Below are 24,816 nucleotides of genomic sequence, written 5' to 3'. Positions count from 1 at the left end.
CATACCTACCTATTATGGCATTTCCATAGCCATTCCGAGATATATTGCCATGCAACTTTCCACCATTCCGTTTATCATGACACGTTCATCATTGTCATATTGCTTTGCATGATCATGTAGTTGACATCGTATTTGTGGCGAAGCCACCGTTCATTATTTTTCATACATGTCACTCTTGATTCATTGCCCATCCTGGTACACCGCCGGAGGCATTCATATAGAGTTATACTTTGTTCTAGTATCGAGTTGTAATCGTTGAGTTGTAAATAAATAGAAGTGTGATGATCATCATTCATAGAGCTTTGTCCCAATAAAAAAAAGAGAAAGGCCAAATAAAAAAAGGAGGCCCAAAAAAAGGGGCAATGCTACTATCCTTTTTCCACACTTGTGCTTCAAAGTAGCACCATGATCTTCATGATAGAGAGTCTCTTGTTTTGTCACTTTCATATACTAGTGGGAACTTTTCATTATAGAACTTGGCTTGTATATTCCAACAATGGGCTTCCTCAAATGCCCTAGGTCTTCGTGAGCAAGCAACTTGGATGCACACCCACTTAGTTTCTTTTGTTGAGCTTTCATGCATTTATAGCTCTAGTGCATCTGTTGCATGGCAATCCCTACTCCTTGCATTAACATCAATCGATGGGCATCTCCATAGCCCGTTGATTAGCCGCGTTGATGTGAGACTTTCTCCTTTTTTGTCTTCTCCACATAACCCCCATCATTATATTCTATTCCACCCATAGTGCTATATCCATGGCTCACGCTCGTGTATTGCGTGAAGGTTGAAAAAGTTTGAGATTACTAAAGTATGAAACAATTGCTTGGCTTGTCATCGAGGTTGTGCATGATGAGAGCATTCTTGTGTGACGAAAATGGAGCATGACCAAACTATATGATTTTGTAGGGATGAACTTTCTTTGGCCATGTTATTTTGAGAAGACATTATTGCCTAGTTAGTATGCTTGAAGTATTATTACTTTTATGTTAATATTAAACTTTTATCTTGAATCTTTCGGATCTGAATATTCATACCACAATTAAGAGGGTTACATTAAAAGATCATGCCAAGTAGCATTCCAGATCAAAAATTCTGTTTTTATCATTTACCTACTCGAGGACGAGCAGGAATTAAGCTTGGGGATGCTTGATACGTCTCCAACGTATCTATAATTTTTTATTGTTCCATGCTATATTATATTCTGTTTTGGATGTTTAATGGGCTTTATTATACACTTTTATATTATTTTTAGGACTAACCTATTAGCCGGAGGCCCAGCCCAAATTGCTGTTTTTTTGCCTATTTCAGTGTTCCGCAGAAAAAGAATATCAAACGGAGTCCAAACGGAATGAAACCTTCGGGAACGTGATTTTCGGAACAAACGTGATCCAGAGGACTTGGATTCCACGTCAAGAAATCAACCAGGAGAGCACGAGGCAGGGGGGCGCGCCTCCCCCCTAGGCGTGCCCTCCACCCTCGTGGGGCCCATGTTGCTCCAGCGACGTACTTCTTCCTCCTATATATACCTACGTACCCCCAAACCATCAGGGGCATCCACGAAAACCTAATTCCACCGCCGCAACCTTCTGTACCCTTGAGATCCCATCTTCGGGCCTTTTCCGGCATCCTGCCGGAGGGGGCATTGATCACGGAGGGCTTCTACATCAACTCCATAGCCTCTCCGATGATGTGAGAGTAGTTTACCTCAGACCTTCGGGTCCATAGTTATTAGCTAGATGGCTTCTTCTCTCTCTTTGGATCTCCATACAAAGTTCTCCACGATTCTTGTGGAGATCTATTTGATGTAACTCTTCTTTTGCGGTGTGTTTGTTGAGACCGATGAATTGTGGGTTTATGATCAAGATTATCTATGAACAATATTTGAATCTCCCTGAATTCTTTTATGTATGATTGGTTATCTTTGCAAGTCTCTTCGAATTATCAGTTTGGTTTGGCCTACTAGATTGATCTTTCTTGCAATGGGAGAAGTGCTTAGCTTTGGGTTCAATCTTGCGGTATCCTTTCCCAGTGACAGTAGGGGCAGCAAGGCACGTATTGTATTGTTGCCATCGAGGATAACAAGATGGGGTTTATATCATATTGCATGAGTTTATCCCTCTACATCATGTCATCTTACTTAAGGCATTACTCTGTTCTTTTGAACTTAATACTCTAGATGCATGCTGGATAGCGGTCGATGTGTGGAGTAATAGTAGTAGATGTAGAATCGTTTCGGTCTACTTGTCGCGGACGTGATGCCTATATACATGATCATACCTAGATATTCTCATAACTATGCTCAATTCTATCAATTGCTCAACAGTAATTTGTTCACCCACCGTAATACTTATGCTCTTGAGAGAAGCCACTAGTGAAACCTATGCCCCCCCGGGTCTATTTTCCATCATATTAATCTTCCAACACCCAGTTATTTTTATTGCCTTTTATTTTACTTTGCATCTTTATCATAAAAATACCAAAAATATTATCTTATCATATCTATCAGATCTCACTTTCGTAAGTGACCGTGAAGGGATTGACAACCCCTTTATTGCGTTGGTTGCGAGGTTCTTATTTGTTTGTGAAGGTGCGAGGGACTTGAGCGTGGCCTCCTACTGGATTGATACCTTGGTTCTCGAAACTGAGGGAAATACTTACGCTACTTTGCTGCATCACCCTTTCCTCTTCAAGGGAAAAACCAACGCAGTGCTCAAGAGGTAGCACTCCCTAGGGCGCGCCGTCGTAATACACCTGTACCCTAGGAGGAAGAGGGGGTAGCGGTGGCGGTGTGCAGGCGAGGTAATCCATGGAGGGAGTTGCGGGGATGTTGAAGGGGTTGAAGCTGTTGGAGGAAGAGAAGAAGGGAGTGAAGATCCAAATCCCAACTAGGGAGAAGGGCAAGAACGTGGAGATCCAGGCGTTGGGCAAGGTCCTGTCGGACAAATTGGTGCATCAGGACGCGATCTCTCTCTCACTAGGGCGCGTGTGGTGTCTGATCAAGGGCACTGACTGTAAGGATGTGGGGGACAACCTGTTTGTGTTCACGTTCAATCAAGAATCTGGTAAGAGGAAGGCAATCGAAGACGGACCTTGGATGTTCGATAAGGATCTGGTGGTGGTTGAGGATTATGTGCCAAGCAAGCGGATGGAGGACTATGAGTTCAACAATATCCCGATCTGGGTGCGAGTGTTTGGTCTACCCTTGGTATGATGAATGAGGAGTCAGCAGAGGAGATTGGGAACATCATAGGAAGGTATGTGGAAGCAGATACGGGTAGGGATGGTAAGGCGATGGGGAAGTTCTTGAGAGTGAAGGTGAGGATATATATCGAGAAGCCCATCACGAGAGGTTTTACACTTGAGGATGATGATCTAGGGGAGGCAAGGAGGAAGAAGAAGGGAAAGGCTGGAGAGCAAGGGGATGATGGGTCATGGTGTCGTTTTGAATACGAGTTCCTCCCGAATTTTTGCTACACGTGTGGTATTATTGGTCATGGAGAGAAGGACTGCTCGACGAAACTACAGAAAGGGGAGGAGGCTCAATTTGGTAGATGGCTCAAGGCAGACATGGGCCAAAGAAAACGGAGCACTGAGGAGGGTAGTTGGAGGAATGGCAGTAGGTTTCAAGGAGTAGGAAGGAGGTATGGGTACGTACGATCCAATGATAGGTCGGGCAGTGGATGTGATAGCTTATCGTGGCGAAAGGAGAGTTCCAAGGGAAGTGAGGAGGGAGGTGGGAAGATGGATAAGGGGGAGGAGGTGACGAGCCCAGAAAAGAAAAACTCTCATGTGGCCTTAGGAGAGAAGAACCCACGGAAGCTTATGTTGGAAGGCGCTGAGACGCGCAATGAGGATGGAAAGGGGTTGAAGGCAGGAGATGTACCGCAAGCAGCAACAACAGAGAATACAAAACAAACTGAACAGCTCATGGAGGTGGATACTGCAAAGCCAGTTGAGCGCACTAAGCAAGGTGGGGAGGTTGCAGGAGATGGGGGTAGTGGTTCTGGAGAGAGGGAGGCAGTGGGTAAGAATGGTAAAGAAGCTAATGGTAGGAAATTCAGAAGGAAGCATGGGAGGGAACCGAGCAGAGCCTTGGACGACCTGAGAGAGCAGGTTGTGCTTGGGGCCAAGAGGGATCGGTTGGATGATGCGGATATGAACATGGAAAAAAGAGGAAGGGTGCAGATACACGAGGTAGACCACTCCACGCCGGAAGGGAACGTTTTGCCAAACAATACACACATATCGGCCGGGCTGCAGGAGTAGCCCCGCCGGGACCAATGAAAGTTATAAGCTGGAACTGCCGGGGACTCGGGAACGGCCCGGCAGTTCGCAGCCTCCTCGATGTGGGGAGGACGGAGGAGCCCGATATCCTTTTCCTTGCTGAAACTAAGCTTACGGAGAAGGAGATGGACAGATTTCGGTGGTCTTTGAAGCTCGCTAACATGGTGGCTTGGGGCTCGGGTGGCAGAAGTAGAGGCATTGCTATGTTATGGAGGAGGGGAGTGGATGTTACACTATGGTGATATGGAAGGAGACACATTGATGTTGATGTAAGAGAGGAGAATCGAACAGTTTGGAGGCTAACTGGAGTTTATGGTGAATCAGAAGGGGACCGGAAGAAGGAGACATGGAAAACTCTCCGGATTCTTGGACAACACCACCAACAAGGAAAATTTCAACAAAATACTATCGAATGATGAAAAATTGGGGGGGCTGCAAAACCTCAACATTATATGGATAGATTCAGAGAGGCGCTAGAAGGATGTGACCTGGCAGATATTGGGTTTACCGGAGACAAATTCACTTGGAGGAACCATAGCAAAGAAGTGGATACGTATATTTGTGAGAGGCTGGATAGGGCTATTGCAAATGCCAGGTGGTGTGAAGTCTTCCCTGAGTTTGTTGTCATCAATGGAAGGCCGCGTCACTCGGACCATCGGGCAGTTGTTGTAATGACTAGCGATGATGGCAGCCGTTGCCCTAGGGGAGACACAGGTTTCTGCTTTGAAGCATGGTGGCTGAAGGAGGAAGGATGCAATGAAGTTATTAAGAATGAATGGGAGAAGGGTTGGACGGAAGGGGCGAGCAACATGTCTGAAGTTATGCGTAGTCTTGCTGGGGGCATGCTGTAGCGACCCGACCCGAATGGATCAAGTCTCTGTGCTTAAGTGTCATCCCTGGATCGGTATGCTGACACACACAGTACTCGAGGATTTATAACAGAGGTAAATCACATGTATAAAGTAACGTAAATACTATTACCTCAATCCAAATAGCGGAAGTAACAAGGTTGTGGATTCCCATCAACACCAACGGCAAAGTTGAGTGTAGAAATCGTAACCCTAACGTATCACTTACTCGTCGTAAGAATCCTGCAACATGAAACGTTGCAGCCCGAAAACGGGTCAGCACATGGAATATGCTGGCAAATACACACCATAGAGAAATGATGAACAAAGGCTATCACTACATGCATATATGGCTGGTGGAAAAGCTCTATGGTTCTAATGTTTTTGCGAAAAGCCAATTTTTCCCTACTGCAAAGGAATAAATTTTATTTAACTAACATGGTAGTTGTTAAACATTGAGATGGTTGACAGCATCTCAATCCCAATTAAGTATCATCATTAACCCAACAAGATTAATTAAATAACATGATGAGATTCACATGATAATCCAAGTACTAGATACTCAAGTTGTCCATAACCGGGGACACGGCTAATCATGATTAGTTTGTACACTCTGCAGAGGTTTGTGCACTTTTCCCCACAAGACTCGATCGCCTCCGCTTGATTCTCGCACTACATGATGTTTGAGAAACGGATGATCGAGACACAGTCTTTCAGAAGCATTTACTCTCTACTCCGGGCAGACCGTTACACCTACAATCCCCCTACATCTGCTAGTCCACCTCTTCAAGAGCTCAAACAACTTACTCAACTATGCCAAAGCCCATAATGGATTGTGGCTGCACACGGAAGTTTCTAGCATGAATAATCTTATGATCCCTTTGAACCTGGGTCGCGGTCCTTAGAAAAACAGGCAACACTGGGTTCTCCAGGTGCCTCAATCCACCCAGATGTGAGTTTTAGTTGCCACCTTAAGTAAACCATTAATTAACAATCTCACATCTATCATGAAAATTCACTCAAACCCAATCCACGTCTACGAGCATAGCATAACAATATAAGCAAACGTAGAAGTAACTCCCAAGGGTTTGATAGTAAACAAGACAATAGGTACTACCTCATCTACTTCCCAAAAACCCACATATTAATCAGATCCTAATCATGCAGTTGTTTGAGGGTTGATCTAATGCAATAAAACTGGGTAGTAAAGAGGTATGATCAAAGTGTGAACTTGCCTGCAATGTTGATGAAGATGATTCGCACTCAATACTCTGGATAGATCTACTCGTCACACTCCGGTCAATCTATCGTAAGCAAGCAATGGTAGCCACACATAAGCAATCACTCAAAAGATCAGAAAGAACGAGGAAAACAATTCGGAAAACTTCAAAACCAAGCAAATAACTCTTGCGACATAAAACAATTTCTAACAGTACCAAAATTATGTAAATTTGGCCTTATCAGAAAGTTTAGGCCAAGAGCTTCGATTAGCAAAAAGAATCAACTCAAACGGAGCTATGAAACTCAAGTTAGATCAAACGAAGTTTGAATACAAATCTGTTTGAATTCAAATTTTAAAACTTTCAAAAACATGTTTAAGTTGTTTTACTGGATAGAGGGGATCATAACGAAGAAGTGGGCGTTGGTTTCCTTGGATTTGGGTAAACGAGTAAAAAGATGTGGTCGTTTAAAGACTAGGGACTAATCTGTAAAAGAAAAAAAACTACTAAGAGGTCCCTGAATAAAATAAAATAAACTATCGAGCGAACGCTCGCTAACCAGTTCTAAACAGAGAACGCTCATTGAATAGATCAAACTTAAAAAAACTAAACCGTTTTTTTAAACAAAATCGAGAAAACCAGATCGGACCGGGGCAACGGTTTTTTTTTGTTAAAAACCGGCGGCGGATCAGGTTAGGGTTTACCACGGCGGCGGCTCCAGCGAGTCGTGTCTCCGGCGGCGGTGGGGCGAAGTGGCTTCAGCGGTGGCGGGGCACGGCGGCGGCGGCGGAGTAGCTGGGAAGGGCGGCGCGGCGCGGCGGTGAGGTGGGTGGTGGCTGCGGTGGTCGGGGAGGTGCGGGGCGACGGCGAGGAAACTCGGCGGCGGCGGCAATCTCGGCGAGGCGGCGGCGAGATGCGGGAGGAGAGGGGAGAGAGGGCCGCGGTGGCCGGGTTTATAAGGGGAGGCGAGGCGGTGGCTTGGCGTGCGCGAGGGGGCATGGGGAGGCGTGTCCGCCTCGGGCACGTCGGCGGCGGCGGCGGACTCCCGAGCGGGAGCTCGGGGACGAGCGAGGGCGCGCTAGGCTGGCGGGCCGCGGCCTGGCTCGGGCGCTGGGCTAGCCCAGTCGGCGACGGGGAAAGAGAGGGGAGAGAGAGCAGTGCTGGGCTTCGGCCTGGCACTATTCGAAGAGTTTTTTTTTAATATTTTTCTAGACAAAGAAAAATAACAAAACGAAATAAATAAAAATATTATATAGGCATATAGTATACCGAAATTTTCAGAAAAAAAATTTCTACAACTTGAACATTTTCCTAGCATTAAATAAAATCCACACAAATACAAATAATTCAAACAGTGCTACTGCCCTATTAAAATCCAAAAAAATCATTTTAAAAATACCAAAATGATTTCAAACTTATTTATCTCCAATTTTCTGATGTAGGGAATCATGTTACCCTATTTTCCATATATTTTATTTTTGGAGAAAAATAATTTGAATAAAATCCAAATAACTCCAAATTGAAAAAAATTCCAAAAGGACATTGAATTTGATCCTTTGAAACTCCCAACTCAGATTTCATATAATTTGAAGAAGTCATTTTATCTTCTCTCGTGAAAATCATTGAGTTGCATAAAGTTTCTGAGTTGGAAAATATTTCCAAATGAATTCAAATATTTTCAACACCCCTTGTCATTTTAATAAATGGAAGAAGTCATGTCATCTTCTCTCCAGGGTTTTGTGGTGAAAAGAATTCGAATTCACGGAGATCATAAAAGCAAAATGAGGGTTTGGGAAAGTCTCTTTATTCCCTCTCATTAAATTTTCAAAAAGTTTCGAATTTCACTCAATTTCAGTCAATCAATCAAACAATCAATCCAATCTATCTATTTATTATAACATTCCAAAATTTAGAATTTTGGGATGTTACACATGCGGAGATGGAGCAAGGAGGTAGCGGGCACTCTTGAAGAGAGGCTGAAGAGAGGCCGTCGGGAGCTGGAGATTTGTATGAAGGAACCGGTCTCAGAATCCAAAATCAGAGAGGATGCGAGGCTGCGAGGTGTAGTTGAAGATTTGGAGGAGAAGATAAACATCAAAATGAAGCAACGGTCACATATGTCATGGTTGAAGGATGGAAATGGGAATACTAATACTCGATACTACACGGCTATTGCTTCTGGCCGGAAGAGGGCGAATAGGGTGAAATGGTTGAGGAAGGAGGACGGCTCGGTGGTGAAGGAGGGGGAGGAGATGACTAACTACGTTTGCTCTTTTTTCAGGATCTCTTCTCCTCGTCAAGTGGTGACCGATTAAATGAGCTCATTAGCAAGGTTAAACCACGAGTAACTGATGCCATGCATGACATCCTCGAGGCTGAATTCACTAGGGAGGAAGTCAAGGCCGCGCTCGATCATATAGGAAATCTCAAAGCACCCGGTCCAGATGGAATGCCCTCAATTGTGTACAAGCAGAACTGGCCCCTCATGGGTGACCGTATTGTGCAGGAGGTGTTGCAGGTCCTAAATGGTGGAATGATGCCAGACGGGTGGAATGATACGACTGTTGTGCTAATCCCCAAGGTGAAAGACCCGAGTCGAATAAAAGACCTGAGACCTATAAGCTTGTGCAATGTTCTTTATAAGCTTGTGTCTAAGGTGCTGGCTAACAGAATAAAGATGATTCTACCGGAACTCATATCTGATAATCAAAGTGCTTTTGTCCCGGGACGGTTGATAACCGATAACGCACTTATTGCATATGAGCTGACTCACTATCTACTAAATAAGAAAAGAGGAAATGATGGGTATGTGGCAGTCAAGGCTGACATGAGCAAAGCGTATGATCGCGTAGAGTGGAGCTTTCTGGAAGCAATGCTTACCAAGATGGGATTCAGGCAAGGCTGGGTTGACCTCATCATGAAGTGTGTCACTACTGTCAGGTATCAAGTCAAGGTAAACGGAGTACTTACTGAGCAGTTCAGTCCCTCCAGGGGGCTGCGGTAAGGAGATCTTGCGTCGGCGTACTTATTTGTTATATGTGCAGAAGGGCTTTCAGCGCTCCTTAATGATGCAATTGAGCAAAGGAATCTCAGTGGTGTGAAAATTTGTCCTGCAGCTCCTGTTGTGTCACACTTATTCTTCGCGGATGACTCGCTCCTGCTGATGAAGGCAAATCAGCATGAGGCTGCTGAACTAAAGAAGATTCTTGATCTGTATGAGAATTGTTCGGGGCAGTGCATCAACATGGAAAAGTCGGCCCTCATGTTCAGTCCGAATACATCACCAACGTCTCGAGCAGATGTCAAGGCCGCACTTCATATCCACAGCGAGAATTGGAATGATAGATATCTGGGACTGCCGGTGCATGTTGGAAGATCCAAGCGGAAAGCGTTTGCTTATGTCAAAGGTGCTATTGCCGGGAAGGTTTATGGCTGGCAGGAAAGGCTGATCGATAAGGTTGGCAAGGAGTCATTGGTCAAGGCTGTCGCTCAAGCGATCCCCACATATGCCATGTCTTGCTTCTACCTCACTAAAACCTTTTGCGAAGAAATCAGCTCTCTTATCTGTAACTACTGGTGGAGCCAGCAGGACAAGGAAAATGCAATGCACTGGATCAGCTGGGAGAAGCTCACAATGGCCAAGGGGCAAGGCGGACTGGGGTTTAGGGATATGTATAGCTTTAATGTTGCCATGTTGTCCCGTCAGATTTGGAGGCTCATCCAATGCCCTGACAGTCTGTGTGCAAAGATTCTGAAAGCTCGATATTACCCAAATAACCATGTCCTTGAGTCTACTCCGAGGGACGGGATCTCGTACACTTGGCGTAGCCTATTGCATGTGCTCGAGCTAATCAAACAAGGCTATATCTGGCGAATTGGAGACGGATCTGATGTCTGGATATGGAACGACCCATGGATTCCTCGGCCATGGTCACAACAGATCATCACCCCTAGAGGAGGCAACTTACTTGAGTATGTTTTTGACCTGATCTCTCCAGTCACCGGGACATGGGACGAGCAACTTGTCTGTGACACGTTCTGGCAGGACGATGCTCGACACATTCTGCAGATCCCACTGCGGGAAGGGGTGCCTGATTTCATAGCCTGGCAATTTGATGACAAAGGACAACACTTGGTGAAAAGCGCCTACAAGCTACACGTGCATCTCGGTAAGCAGGCCAAGAATGGCGGTCAGGGTGCAAGTACTGGAAATGTTAGCAATCTGAACACATGCATGGATGAATCCTGGAAGAGACTCTGGAAACTACCATGCCCCAAAAACATACAGATGTTTGTTTGGCGATTAAAGCATGAATATTTGGCTCTCCGGACAAACGTGGAAAGAAGGGGTATACCCATAGAGGACACGAAATGCCTATTATGTAGTAGGTCTGATGAGGATGGAGCGCATCTATTTATACGATGCAAATCAATCAAGTTGGTTTTGCGGGAGCTAGGCCTTGAAAATGTCAGAGTACAGCTCGAAGAAATAACGTCAGTGCATGTTATGCTTGATTTCATGTGGGGATTGGAAGAGGAGACACGGGTCCTAATCCTAACAGCCTGGTGGATGTGGTGGAATAATAGGAACAAGCTCAGGGAGGGGGAGCTGCCAACAGGAGCCAGTGATATTGCGAGACGTGTGCGGGCTTTTGTCTTCGACTTTGCTGAAGCCTTCAAGCCACCAGTTCAAAATCATGGCGCCCTGGATACTTGGAGGCCGCCTGGGGATGATATGATCAAAATAAACCTTGATGGGGCCTTTACACCTGGCGAGTCCTTCATAGGATGGGGTGTTGTTGCACGAGATGGGTCAGGCCACATTGTAAGCGCTCGAGCAGGCCGCCAAGATCATGTTCAAGATGCGTTTGGGGCTGAAGTTTATGCTATGTCTCAGGCTGTTACGCTTGCTACTGATCTGGGATTAACCCGGGTGTTCTTCGAGACTGATTCCCAGCTTCTTGTGGATGCCCTTGACCTCGGCAAGGTGGACTCATCGGCCTACGCTGCAGTCATTGAGGACTCGAAAATGCAACTTAAGCTATGGTTGTCCCAACATAAAATCATGTACTGTGGTCGTAGGGCAAACTCGGTAGCGCATGAGCTAGCTAAGATTAGTCATATGTATCCACCCAACCATTTTGTGGAATGGGATTCTGATGTACCTGCCCATGTGGCATCTTGTGCTTTGGGTGATATACCCCAGCACCGTTAAGTAATACAAGCCTTGCTTGATTTAAAAAAAAAAAAACGTTCGCTCTGAGATGGCTAGGTATCTGACATCCTCTATTCTTAAATACTCCCTCCGTTTTAAAATTCTTGTCTTAGATTTGTCTAAATACGCCGTATCTAGACAAATCTAAGACAAGAATTTTGGGATGGAGGGAGTAGTTGTATCCACTACCTAGTTTTCCTCTTCATGCAACTATGTCACATCATCAAGTCATGCATGTGGTCATAAGTTACAATCTGTGCACTACTTTATACTCCCTTCATTCCTAAATATTTGTATTTCTAGAGATTTCAACAACTGAGTATATACAAAGCAAAATGAGTAAATCTATACTCTAAAATATGTCTATATACGTCCGTATGTGATAGTCCATTTGAATTCTCTAAAATGACAAATATTTAGGAACGGGGGAGTACATGCAACAATGCCGCCTCAGCAACCATGCATGTTAAATAGATGCTAGTAGTGACCATGCAAATTTCTTGATTTTAAAAGCTCTACTATCCTAAAAACCTAGAAGCAAGTTAGGGTTCGTGCCTCTCGCTGGCGCCGGCGCAGGTCCGCCTCGTTTCCGGTGGCTCTAGGGCCATGGAGGCGCGATGGATCCTGGCAAGGGCTGACGGGAGGGCTCTGTTTTTAGTCATTTTTTCAATCTTGTTAGGGTTTGTGTCATGCTCAGGAAGGCTAGACGGCGGCGGCTCCCTGAAGATGGAATAAAGGTCTCCCCGCCTAGCCCCCGTTCCGGCGGTGCGTCTAGCATCGTTGGTGGGCGTGTGGAGGTGTGTCTCCGGCAGATCTATCTTTGATGGATTTGCTCGGATCTCGTAGTTGTTCGTCTACGTTCGTGTGTCTTCGGTTTAGATCCTTCCGATCTACGTTATTTTTCATCGGCGGCGGTTGCTGTTCTGGGGTGCTGGTCCTATGGGGCCTTAGCACGACGACTTCCCGACTGTCTTCTACAACAAGTTGTGCCCGGCTCCGGCGATGGAGGGGCGATGACGGCGGCGCGCCTTCGGCTCGCTTCGGTGCTGGTAGTCGTCGCTAGGTGGTCTACGGATCTGGATGTAATTTTTATTTCTGGTGTTCGTTGTACTGACATGATTGAAGATGAATAGATTGAAAGTTTTTCCGTAAAAAAAAGATGCTAGTAAAAATAAAAACACATCAGAAATTCAAAAAAGAAGTCATCAACGTTCAAAAGATAGAAAGCCACCCACCGAAATCAAATCATGCAAGTGCCAGATAGGGGTACTACGAAGAACACAAACGACGACGTTCTCCAACAAATCGGCGGGGGATGCACACTTCCCTGTCACCCATCAGTTCCGTCCTCGTCCCATTCAAGTACGAACTAAACGAACCCACGTTTGCATAGTCCATGGAGTTTCTCCGCCTTTTACCAATTCAACAATCAAAGGGTTAACGGTGCTCCCTCGTAGAAGTAGGACGCAGAAAAAATACCGACGCCGTGGCTGAAAAATCGTGGATGGAATGACGTTCGCTCGCGAGTGGTGCGCTCTGCTAGGTCGGCCCAGCCACGACAATCGCGCGCGGGGAGCTTTTCCCAGGAGTTGCCTTTTAGACAGAGTTTTCTTTTCCTTTTCAGAAAAAGAAAGGAAATGCAGTGTGAAAATACGGAAAATATCGTGCCACTCCTCTCCTTCACTTGGTTTTCTTTTCTCGTTGCCCGTACGAAGACAGGGCCCGGCCCACTACGCAGCCGCATCATGCAAGTGTGTGTTAGTGACTGTAACTGGAGTAACTCGTCACCTGATCACGCGCGTGCCGTGCGGTTAGTGCTGGAATTTTCAAGCATATCTGCTCGGCATGCACTTGGATTCATCAGATGAGCTCTGCTTTGCTACTCATCCGCTCTCTGTAATGAAAGAATTATGCCGGGTGTGAACACGACGGAAGAGTTGTTACGAGGACAACAAGTGTAATGCAGCGGCCATGCAGATCACATCTGGGAACTGTTGGCGCTGATGTAACGGCACCGCTCGTACTGAATTTCTGGTATAAAACATCCATGTCGGCATAAACAAATCTATCGACCCAGCGCGGTCGCCGTCATCGTAATCATAGCAAACAACCGCAGCGAAAAAGAAAAAGGAGAAAAAACTTCTCGTCACTTGGAATTCAAGTGCGCGAGGATCACAATTAGCGGCGACAAATGGGCGGAATGCTATGCTCGCAGTACGAATTTAACCATGACTTGACGTCGGAGCATTGCTTTTATTACCACTTCTAGAAATACAGTACTACAATTCCTGTCAACAGTTCACTTCATATACTTCGTCCTTTATACTTATATGTAGTAATCACTAAAAAAAAGACGCCGATAAGTGCCACACGTGTGGACGTTAGGAAGGTCTGCTCACACATTTTGTGTGGAGTATAAGAGGAACAGTCACACACCTACGTGTGGGCAAAACAAGTAATGCCCACACATCTCTTTTTTTCCCTCCCGATCCCTCTCACACGCGTGCGTGTGGGCGAAATGGATAACGCCGACACGCTCCGTACGTCAGGCCTCGTACCTCGTGGTCCCGCACGCCCCGCGTGACAGCCACCGCGTGCCCGCAGTTGCCATGGTCCAGACCCTCGTCCATGTTCGTTTAACTGCAGTTGCCATGTCGTTGAACTACGGTTGTAATGTCGGACAACTACAGTTGACATGGTTGCTCAACTGCAGTTGTCATCTCATGTCAAAAGTTCCAGATGCCATTTTTTGGCAACTACGGCTGTTGTCATGTATGCTCTGGTTTACTATAGTTGCCATGATTTAAAAACTTTAGGGGTTTGCGACCTACTAATACTAGGCAGTTGCCGTGTAGCGCTACAAAAAGACATGGCAAAACATACATGTTCGGGTAAAAAAAAGAGTTACATCTGCTTACAAGCATGCTAGGGCAGTTGCCGTGTACCCTGCAAAATACATGGCAACTGACATGTTCGGGTAAAAAAAAAAGAGTTGTCACCTGCTTATAAAGCACACTACGGCAGTTGCCATGTACACTGCAAAACACATGGCAAGTGACAACTTGGGTGTGGGAGATGAGACGGGCGTGTGGGCGAAATGGCAAATGCCCACACATCAGCCCTTTGTGCGTGAGTGAAAAATGCCGTGTGGGCGAACTGCTGAACGCCCACACACCAGCCCCTCCTGTGTGGTGAAACGGCTGTGTGGGCGACCGGGTGAATGCCCACACACCAGCCCAATCCTACGTGGCACTAGAAACATGTCAAGATTCGTGCGCTCGCAAACAGACGCGGATCCACACGTGTGGGCGAGATGCAAACGCCCACACTTGGGCTTAGACTTTTCGAAAAAGAATGAGTAAGATTAAACGGAACATCGCATAATTAACGGCGGCACAGCTAACACTAGATCATCTGCTTCTGCTACACTTTTACGTATCTTTTTACCCTTGTACGTAGTAATAAATTAACACAGGAGAGGACGGCACAGAACTGGAGCAGAACAGGCCGGGAGATGTTCACGTGCAGGGTAAATTAATCTTGTTTTAATCCTCCCAGTCCCAGGTGGTTCCTCTCCTTCTTCTAATCCGTTTTCCTCCGCTGGATCTGCTACGCGTCCCCGGACCCGGAGGCCGCACGCCGCCCCGCGGGCACCGTCGCGGCTGTGGATTTCCATGCCACCGTATTGACTTTTCACACGAACTGCGGCTGCGTGTACCACAAGTCGTCCATGCTCCAGATGCTGTCCACGTCGAAGCTACCTATCTCGAAGTCCGCGACGCCCAGCTCGGGAAACCCGAGGCTCGGCAGCGGCTCGGACGTCCACGTTCCCGCGAGCTGGGACGGTGCCTGCTGCTGGATCAGCTGGTCCGTGTCGCACATGGTGGCGGCGGCGCTGGAGGCGTCGCAGGCGGTGGTGAACCACTCGGCACCGTCAACCGCTGCAGGCCAGCTGGGCTGGGCGCCGGCGCCAGAGTCGGTGGTGGACGGCGAGGAAGAGCCGGCGGTAGTAGTGCTCGACAGCTCCGCGACCGAGGCGTCGGGCAGCTGCCCGCCGGCCACGGCGGCGTACTCCGCTGGCCAGCACGCATCGACAGGGAGCTCCGGTGACTCGTAGAGCGCGTCGTCGGCGCCGTGCTGCCACGACAGGGGCGTGTCAGCGGCGGTCTGCACCGCGTCGGCCGTGGCGGCGGCCTGGATGCGCTCGACGAGGCGGGGCATCCAGAGGTAGCGCATGACGTCCTTGAACTGCTGGCTGTTGACGTCGCACTTGAGCTGCTTGGCGTGCTTCTGCACGCGCGTGCGCCAGTAGTTCTTGATCTCGTTGTCGGTGCGGCCGGGGAGGTGCTGCGCGATCTTGGACCAGCGGTTGCCCCACCGCGAGTGCAGCTCGAGGATGAGCAGCTGCTCCTGCGGCGTGATGCTGCCGCGCCGGAGGTCGGGGCGGAGGTAGTTGAGCCACCTGAGGCGGCAGCTCTTGCCGGTGCGCTTCAGACCTGGTACGCAAAGGCAAGGCAAGATTAACCACATGGAATGAATGGAACATCACATCAGTGCTAGCTACTGGAGTAATAAATTCGCCAACTTGGTGATTACTTATGCGGATGCGGATGCGATGCGAGCATGTATGTGACGAGACGGGTGATGTAATGGAGGAGAGATTAGTAATAAATATCCCTATGGCCGGGAATAAAGCTAACCACTAAAAATTCTTCCCCACATCTCTCTCTCTCGTTCACTATAGCTTCCGGCTAGCTGGGCGGCTGCTAGACAAATCAGGCAGTAGGTTCGTAGCTATCTGTTTCCATATATTAGCATGGTGATGCAGAGCGACAGGTTTGTTGCTTCCCCCTCCATGATATACTAGAAATATCTAAGCCTCACGTCTGGCGGAAACAAAATGATGCAAGCAACCAATCTACTACGGAGTACTAGCTAGCAGTTGAAAGAGTAGCATGCATGCATGGATTGGATTGTGCAGTGCAATTATCCTACCTGCTGATCGGGCGAGCGAGTTCCAGCGGCCCTCGCCGTGCGCGGCGATATAGTTGACGAGCAGGATGTCCTCCTCCACCGTCCACGGCCCGCGGCGGAGGTCGCCGGCCATCACCTCCTCCTCGCTGCTCGAGTCCCTCTCGTGCACCATATCCATGGGTTCAAATCGTCCGCCTCCTCGCCTCGAGATGAAGCTGGCGACGCGAAGGATTGATCAGGCGAGCGAGCCTAGGATTGGCACACTTGCTCGCGTAGAGGACAACTCAGGAGATTTTGGTTTGGTTTGGTTTGCTCGAGACCGAGGCAGTGCTGCTGTGCGGGGAAGAGAAAAGAAGAGAAGAGAAGAGAAGAGAAGAGTATGCGGTGATGGATTGGGCGGGAGAGGAATGAGGAAGCTTATATAGACGGGCGGCGAGGGAAGCGGGAGGTGGGGGAGCTGTGGTGGACTTGGGAAGAAGCATGTGGGGGAGCACGCCGCAAATACGGAGATTAGTTTAGGCCTGGATTATTCTATCTTTCAAAGCCAAAAGTTTAGGGTACTACAATTAATCGTGCTTTATTAGGGATGGATGAGGGCGTGGTGGGATATTTACCGGGCTAATTGGCCACGCAGCTAAAATTAAACCGGCTCGCGCTCGCGTACACGGATTTGAAGTCGTGCGAGTTTGACTAATTGACTCGCCTACATTTCAAGTGCTGCTACTAGCTCACTCGCACTCGCTACGCCACGATGGCCACGCGCTCGCGCTGTGGACCTCTTCCCTTCTCTTCCCTTTTGGGTGACAGCCAGGGTGATCTCGTTTTTGCCAGCCAGGAGTAGACAGCTCTACTTCGTGTTTACACCCTCCCTAAAAAAAATATAAGAGCGTTAGATCACTACTATTGCTTATTCGGTCGGAGAATTTTCGCGGGATTTTTTTTTATTCTCCAAAAAGAGGGTGAATATCCACTGCCTCTGCAATTTTCACGGGATTTTGAAGGTTTGAAACATAATTAAGTTGTCTGTGTACTAATTGTGGGAAAAAGTATCGAGCCTACACAAACTCTAGGAAGACGCAGAGTTTCTGCACCTGAGCTTAAATGAGCTCGGGTGAACAGTAAAATCAAAATAAAATCAAAAAATTCCAACTTTTTTTAGGAGAAACATTGACAAAAGTTTTAAGTGCGTGCAAAAGTTTGTCATGAAATCACATTTCTATAAGGCGTGGTAAAAAAATTAGTACTCTGAAAATGCTACTTTCAAAAGTATTTTGAAGCACTGAATTTGTTTTTTTTTTGCCACACCTTACAGGAATGTGATTTCAGGATGGATTTTTGCACGCTCTTATAACTTTTGTCAATGTTTCTTCCAAAAAAATTGGAATTTTTTAACTTTTTTCGGTTTTACTATTCACCGAGCTCATTTGAGCTCGGGAGCAGAAAAGCACTTTCGGTACATAATAATATCCTGATTCTGCAAAACATGAAGAATTTTACTTCAGTTTGGACCTCACAAAAATATCACTACCTTTTTTTATTGGATAATACTTTACTAAGCCAAACTATATATATAATTTTTGAAACAGAGGCAAAAGATTTGCTTCGTGTATGAATAAAGGAGAACAAAATAGAGATTTTTGGTGTTACAAACCCTCGAGAATTAAACATTACAACACCCCCTAGTACAGCCATGCCTCCCTCGCCCGGCATGATTTGCCCTAGCTTCTTAGCCCCGGCAAGCAGTGATAGGGCCGCCTCCTTCTTAATCTCACGACGAAGGATTGTCGGCCGGATGCTCTTTTGACAGAACACATGTACGTTTTCTTTCCTTCAAATGGCCCAAGAGGTGAGCATGAAAATCAAGGTGACGGCCTTGCGGGTTAGGATGCTAGCATTTGACGGACCCACACGCCAATCTTTGGTGGAACGCACCAGTTGCCAAGCAAAAGTATCAATATTCTGAATCTGAAGCAAGCCCTTGATCATGCCCCATAGCCTAGTCGTGTAGCGACACTTGTAAAGAAGATGTGATGTGGTCTATTGAACACATTTGCCTAGCGGGCAGAGACTGTAGTTCGGCCACTCACATTTGGCTAATCTATCCGCTGTCCAAATCCGATTTTGGATGGCTAACCAAGTGAAAATTTTCACTTTGGAAGGCGCCCATGCCTTCTATATTGTGTGTTCCATATAGGAGACCGAGTGGTGGAAAACACAAAGGAGCTCTTGGGTGCTTCACACCCCTATACAAATTTTAAATGTAAAACTGCCAAAAAAATCAAAAAAAAAATCTGAATTTTGGGGATATCAAACTTGCGTTCCCAATCTACTCCCGTGTGAAGTTTCTTAAAAAAAGATATCAGGAAATGTATATGTGGCGAAGACAATACTGTCCGAAAAAAATCCATCCAACAGTGTTTTCTTCTAAACATAGGAATTTTTTCTGTCTTTTTTGCTACGGATACGTTTCTTGGTATTTTTTTCATGAAATTTCACACGGAAATAGATCGGACACCCAAGTTTGGTATCCCAAAATCCTAGTTCTTTTTTCAATTTTCTCAGTTTTTTTAACTTAATGTCCATGTAGAGGGGTGGAGCACCCATGTGCTACAAATCCTCTTCCACCGAGTGGTGCCCTGAAATTGAGCAATGTAGTCCACCGCCACCAAATAGGTGCCACTAGGCGTGTGCTTCCATCGAATGTCATCTAGGGCTTCCTCATTAAGTCAAAAATCACATAAAGTGGCCCATGGCTCAATGAATTGGCGGAAGTGGTCCAAATTACAATTAATCAACATTTTCATAAGACAACATTGATAGGTCACTAATTTGCTCCACTTTTCCAAATAGCGAACAATAGGTTCATACAATTGGAGTAACATATTACCGTGGAATTATTTTCATACAATTTCTTATGTTCATACTTTTTGCTCCACTTTTCCAAATAACCAACAATATGGTACTCCAATCAAGACAACTCTAGTTTGAGCGTGGAGTAAGTATCAAGTGCATACAAAATAGTGTTGGCCTGTACAACAACACATCATCAAAAGCCAATCAAGACATTGACCCACAATCAATTCTACTTACATTCAAATTGCTTAAACATTTCAATATCTCGATTGCCTTCTTCCACAAATTGCGTAAGCAAACTTATCCTCATAACAAGAGAATGGAATGTGATGACATTTTGTTAAAAATGGGTATTATTAATCCAGGAGGTCAATAACCAACATTCTAGGCCGACCTACAACAAAACACCATAGAATTCGTGCCGTGGCCAACCGCGACTCGAAGAAGTGGTGCAAAATGAGACAAAAGGCCAAAATTTATATATTTTTTGCATAACAAGTTTTCGCCACCCTTTATATAGGTAAAAGCATAAACGGCCGAACCGAGGTGCCAAAAGAATCAAACCTGGAGATGCTTAGTTTCCTTGTGGTTGAGTCTGCCCATCCTTCAATTTTTATACTTGGCACGATGGTCAGAGGTGCTCTACGGCATGATGTACATTGTGCAGTTTTGCTAATTTTCTAGAAAACAAAAATCAACGAATTCTGCCAACAGCCCATACAATGTTTTACAAACAACTAAAAAAGACGTTGTTTATTGTTGTTGCATGTGGTTTTTATTTGTGTATGGCTAGAAACCGTCTGCCGGTGACAAATGGTTGTATGTGTTCTGTACGTAGGTGACATTAGTATCATGTCCCGATACTCCCCGCAAAAAAAAAAGTATCATGTCCCGATACTTACTTCCTTACGTTAGATACATCTGTTTAAGCGTCAAGTAATTTCGGATGAAGAGAGCAGTATTTTTTTCTCTCGAAACGGAAGCAGTATTCATCTTTTGTTGTTGCACGGGACGTCCATATCAAAACCCAAGACGAGATTACTTGTGCCAATGGATTTTACTGTACCTATCAGTCGGTCGACGAAGATTATACCAGAAGTTGACTTTGCGCAAAACCGAGCGATCTAGTTCAGGGGCTCGTTGTTGGGATCTTTTGGGTCATCCTAAGCGGAAACGTTCGGTACGTGTACATGTCAGAATCACCGACTCTTCGATTTGAATACCGAAGTCCTCTGCGCGAAATCATCACCCACAAGATCCCAAACCCCCGGTCGATCGCCCGAGAAAGACCCGCACACGATGCTCAATAAACACATGTACGCAGGGGTAGGGCTCTCTCTTTCTTTCGTCGGACAGCGAGTTGTAGCCCCAAGCTTCAGGCGCGGCGGCACAACAATCCAACAGACCTCCACAGTATGAGTTTACACGTGCAGCCAGCTATACGTATTGATGTACACTTGTGTTGCTGTATTTCAAGCGTGCACAGCATAATAGTCTACAAACTACAGCACGTACGACCGCCCAAACCATACCAGCATCTAAGCGAAACGAGCGAAATTTGACCCTTTTTCTTCCCCCTCGGATTCGTGCTCCGACAGATGAGCGCGGCACCGCAGAATTGACAGGCGCAACCACCAGTTTTGTCAAGACGTGAAAACGTTCCATACGAACGCAAAGGCCGAACGCTCCGGCTGTAGCAGTGGCGTTATTAATTGGGCGGGGTCGCCCAAAAAATTATTGGGTTTACAGGTCAACTCCACGGCGGTGCTCCTTGCTGCGGTGCTGTGTGAAATGATTTAAAACCCCAACTTGGCGCCATGTATAAGCGGGGAAAATGGTTCGAGGGACAAGGGGGGCGATGTGCGGTCAGATTCCACACCCGGAGTTGAAAACTTTGGCAACCCCGCTTGTATTCTTCTTGTGTGCTGTGTTTTCAACACATGGAGGTGCCGTGGGTTTTCCCTTTTTTATTCGAGATATTATCATGTCCGTCTGATATGGCTATTGCTTATTGGTCAGGCCGGCATGTGTGTTCTGGGGACTCCGGTTTGATTCAGCTCGACTGACAGGCTGCTGCGGTGCTAGAGACGAGTAGTATACTATTGTTGGTCTGGGTTTTGTCCGTGACATCCGATTGGATTTAAGCGAGACCTGATCCAATCACAGGCCGTGCATGGTACCATGGCATGGTATGGTAGGATTCGTGGCCAGCTCGCCCGGGTTTTGTCTATTGAAATGAAAGGCTGTGCTTGGACTGCTAGTGGCTCGCTAACAAAGCTCAAAGTGTTTGCTGAGTTGGAGCGACGTGCTCGTTGACCCCCAACTGCGGCTGCGGCTAATGCTGCCACTTGTAGGGTTTCTTTTCTTCATATTTTGTGCTAGATATCGATCGATGTCCATCCTCGCTGTCTTCATGTGACCCCCAGTGCGTATGCATCCAAGAACTTCTGACCACTGATCGCTACACTACATTATTCGTTTGGCTCTTGTTCTTGCAGGAGACCTATTTATGCATAGACATTTCTCTTACCAAATGAAAGGATATGCGAAATACTCTATGTATTTGTTTGAATAAAAAACATGCATCATTTCTGCCCAGGCGGCCGTCGACACACGGTCAAAGTAGGTGAGGGCGGCAGGCATGCAGGCGTGGCCGACGACTTATTCAGCCCTTCGACACGCGTCCTCCTCGACCCACTCGGAGTAGTCCCACGTCCTCTCACAAGACTCTCTCTCTCTCCCTCCCTCCCTTCCTCCCTCGGCACGGTCATCTTCGGTCTTGCCGGGGAAAGGCCCATGGGGAGGGCGTGGCCGTACCGACATGGTCGATGGGGTTGAGTGTTGCGGCGATGGGGAAGGGAGGGGGAGGGGGGGGGGGGGGGTTGGCGGGGTGGCGGCCGGCGAAGGGGGGCGATGGTGGTGGGAGTGTGCAGGCGACGACTGCTGATAGGGGATTATATACCTAGGAATGGGCACGCATTAGGGGGGAACAGGGGCGGATTTGTAGTGTGTGGGTGCCAAACACGGCCACGACCTTCAGTTGCGCTTTGCACGCGAGATAAGCTGCTGCGGCATTGGCAAACACTTTTTTGAGACTTGTTGACTTGTGCATTACGCTTACATAGATGCTACTAAATTGGATTTACCATCCATTGTAAGGCAAAGTACATCCAAAAGTTAGCCAAATCTTGTCAGAATTTTCATGATCATACTTTATATATCTTCCAGTGAAATGCGCCTGAAAGGCATCTTAATCATATTTTTGTTTGTCTTCATCACGAGGGCCAGAAGAATTTTTATGCATGTTGTAAGACGATTCTGACCGATGTGAGCCATCAGATTTGAGATGGACATCCACTGCATGTTATGCCGCCTCGCACCCCTTCCGACCTAGCTAGTGGTTGCATGTCGCCGGCCATATGCCACGTTGCTCTCGTATCTAGAAGCTTCCCACTGTGTTACCACCAACATGTAGCTGCTTCCCGTGCCCCCTTTCTTTCAGTCCTGCCCAACGTATATAGAACACCCCATTGACGGCCATTTACGATGAGCAACCTTTACAAATATCCCGGCCAACCCCTCCGGTGCGTACTATCCCACATCGATCCTGCCATCATGGTTCGTCAAAGAATCACCACCTGCAACAATGTCGACGTCAGATAGAATCACTTGCATTCCAAGCATCCTTGTCCACCCCACAACACCACTCTGCCTCACACCAATCTCTCCCATTTTGTGTTGGGAAACGTAGCAATTTCAAAAAAAAATCCTACGCACACGCAAGATCATGGTGATGCATAGCAACGAGGGGGGGAGTGTTGTCTACGTACCCTCGTAGACCGTAAGCGGAAGCGTTATGACAACGGATGTAGTCGTACGTCTTCACGATCCGACCGTCCAAGTACCGAACACACGGCACCTCCGAGTTCAGCACACGTTCAGCTCGGTGACGTCCCACGAACTCACGATCCAGCAGAGCTTCGAGGGAGAGTTCCGTCAACACGACGGCGTGATGACGGTGATGATGATGCTACCGACGCAGGGCTTCGCCTAAGCACCGCTACGATATGACCGAGGTGGATTATGGTGGAGGGGGCACCGCACACGGCTATAAGATCAACTGATCAACTTGTGTCTATGGGGTGCCCCCTTCCCCCGTATATAAAGGAGTGGAGGAGGGGGAGGGGCCGGCCCTCCTAGGCGCGCCCCAAGGGGAGTCCTACTCCCGCCGGGAGTAGGACTCCAACCCTTCCAAGAGTAGGAGTAGGAGAGAGGGAAGGAGGGGAGAGGGGGAAGGAAAGGGGGGCGCCGCCCCCCTCCTTGTCCAATTCGGACTAAAGGGGGAGGGGGGGCGCGGCCTGCCCTGGCCGCGCCTCCTCTTCTCCACTAAGGCCCAATAGGCCCATTACACTCCCCATGGGGTTCCGTAACCCCCCGGTACTCCGGTATTTGTCCGAACTTGCCCGGAACCCTTCCGAAGTCCAAACATAGTCATCCAATATATCGATCTTTATGTCTCGACCATTTCGAGACTCCTCGTCATGTCTGTGATCATATCCGGGACTCCGAACTACCTTCGGTACATCAAAACACATAAACTCATAATACCGATCATCACCGAACGTTAAGCGTGCGGACCCTATGGGTTCGAGAACTATGTAGACATGACCGAGACACGTTTCCGGTCAATAACCAATAGCGGAACCTGGATGCTCATATTGGCTTCTACATATTCTACGAAGATCTTTATCGGTCAAACCGCATAACAACATACGTTGTTCCCTTTATCATCGGTATGTTACTTGCCCGAGATTCGATCGTCGGTATCTCAATACCTAGTTCAATCTCGTTACCGGCAAGTCTCTTTACTCATTCCATAATACATTGACACGTCTCCAACGTATCTATAATTTTTTATTGTTCCATGCTATATTATATTCTGTTTTGGACATTATTGGGCTTTATTATACACTTTTATATTATTTTTGGGACTAACCTATTAACCGGAGGCCCAACCCAGAATTGTTGATTTTTGCCTATTTCAGAGTTTCACAGAAAAAGAATATCAAACGGAGTCCAAACGGAATGAAACCTTCGGGAACGTGATTTTCGGAACGAACGTGATCCAGAGGACTTGGACCCTACGTCAAGACATCAACCAGGAGGGCACGAGGTAGGGGGCGCGCCTACCCCCAGGGCGCGCCCTCCACCCTCGTGGGCCCCCTGTTGCTCCACCGACGTACTCCTTCCTCCTATATATACCTACGTACCCCCAGACTACTAGATACGGAGCCAAAAACCTAATTCCACCGCCGCAACCTTCTGTACCCGTGAGATCCCATCTTGGGGCCTGTTCCAGAGCTGCGCCGGAGGGGGCATCGATCACGGAGGGCTTCTACATCAACACCATGGCCTCTCCGA

At 47.1% G+C, this 24,816-nt stretch overlaps 1 protein-coding gene across 1 annotated transcript; it reads right to left on the bottom strand.

Annotated features, from left to right (window-relative positions):
• Nucleotides 1-14,909: 14,909 nt before the first annotated feature.
• Nucleotides 14,910-16,945, bottom strand: LOC109783993 (transcription factor MYB2). The gene is made up of 2 exons (XM_020342599.4): nt 16,564-16,945; nt 14,910-16,064 (listed from the first exon to the last, which is right to left on the bottom strand). Exons 1-2 carry the CDS (start codon nt 16,718-16,720, stop codon nt 15,262-15,264), a joined length of 960 nt encoding a protein of 319 aa, XP_020198188.1. The 5' UTR covers nt 16,721-16,945; the 3' UTR covers nt 14,910-15,261.
• Between the last annotated feature and the right edge of the window lie 7,871 nt (nt 16,946-24,816).

The sequence above is a fragment of the Aegilops tauschii genome, chromosome 4, assembly GCF_002575655.3.
Source record: "Aegilops tauschii subsp. strangulata cultivar AL8/78 chromosome 4, Aet v6.0, whole genome shotgun sequence".
In the NCBI taxonomy this organism is placed as follows: Eukaryota; Viridiplantae; Streptophyta; class Magnoliopsida; order Poales; family Poaceae; genus Aegilops; species Aegilops tauschii.
The sequence above is the reverse complement of the archived record's forward strand: the minus strand, read 5'-3'. Positions and strand labels throughout refer to the sequence as shown.

What these genes read in the sequence shown, in the direction of transcription:
- LOC109783993 (XM_020342599.4), bottom strand. Translation starts at nt 16,720, where the DNA reads ATGGATATGGTGCACGAGAGGGACTCGAGCAGCGAGGAGGAGGTGATG. An exon ending in CTCGCTCGCCCGATCAGCAG is followed by an intron (nt 16,065 to 16,563) that starts GTAGGATAATTG and finishes TTTGCGTACCAG; the next exon opens with GTCTGAAGCGCACCGGCAAG.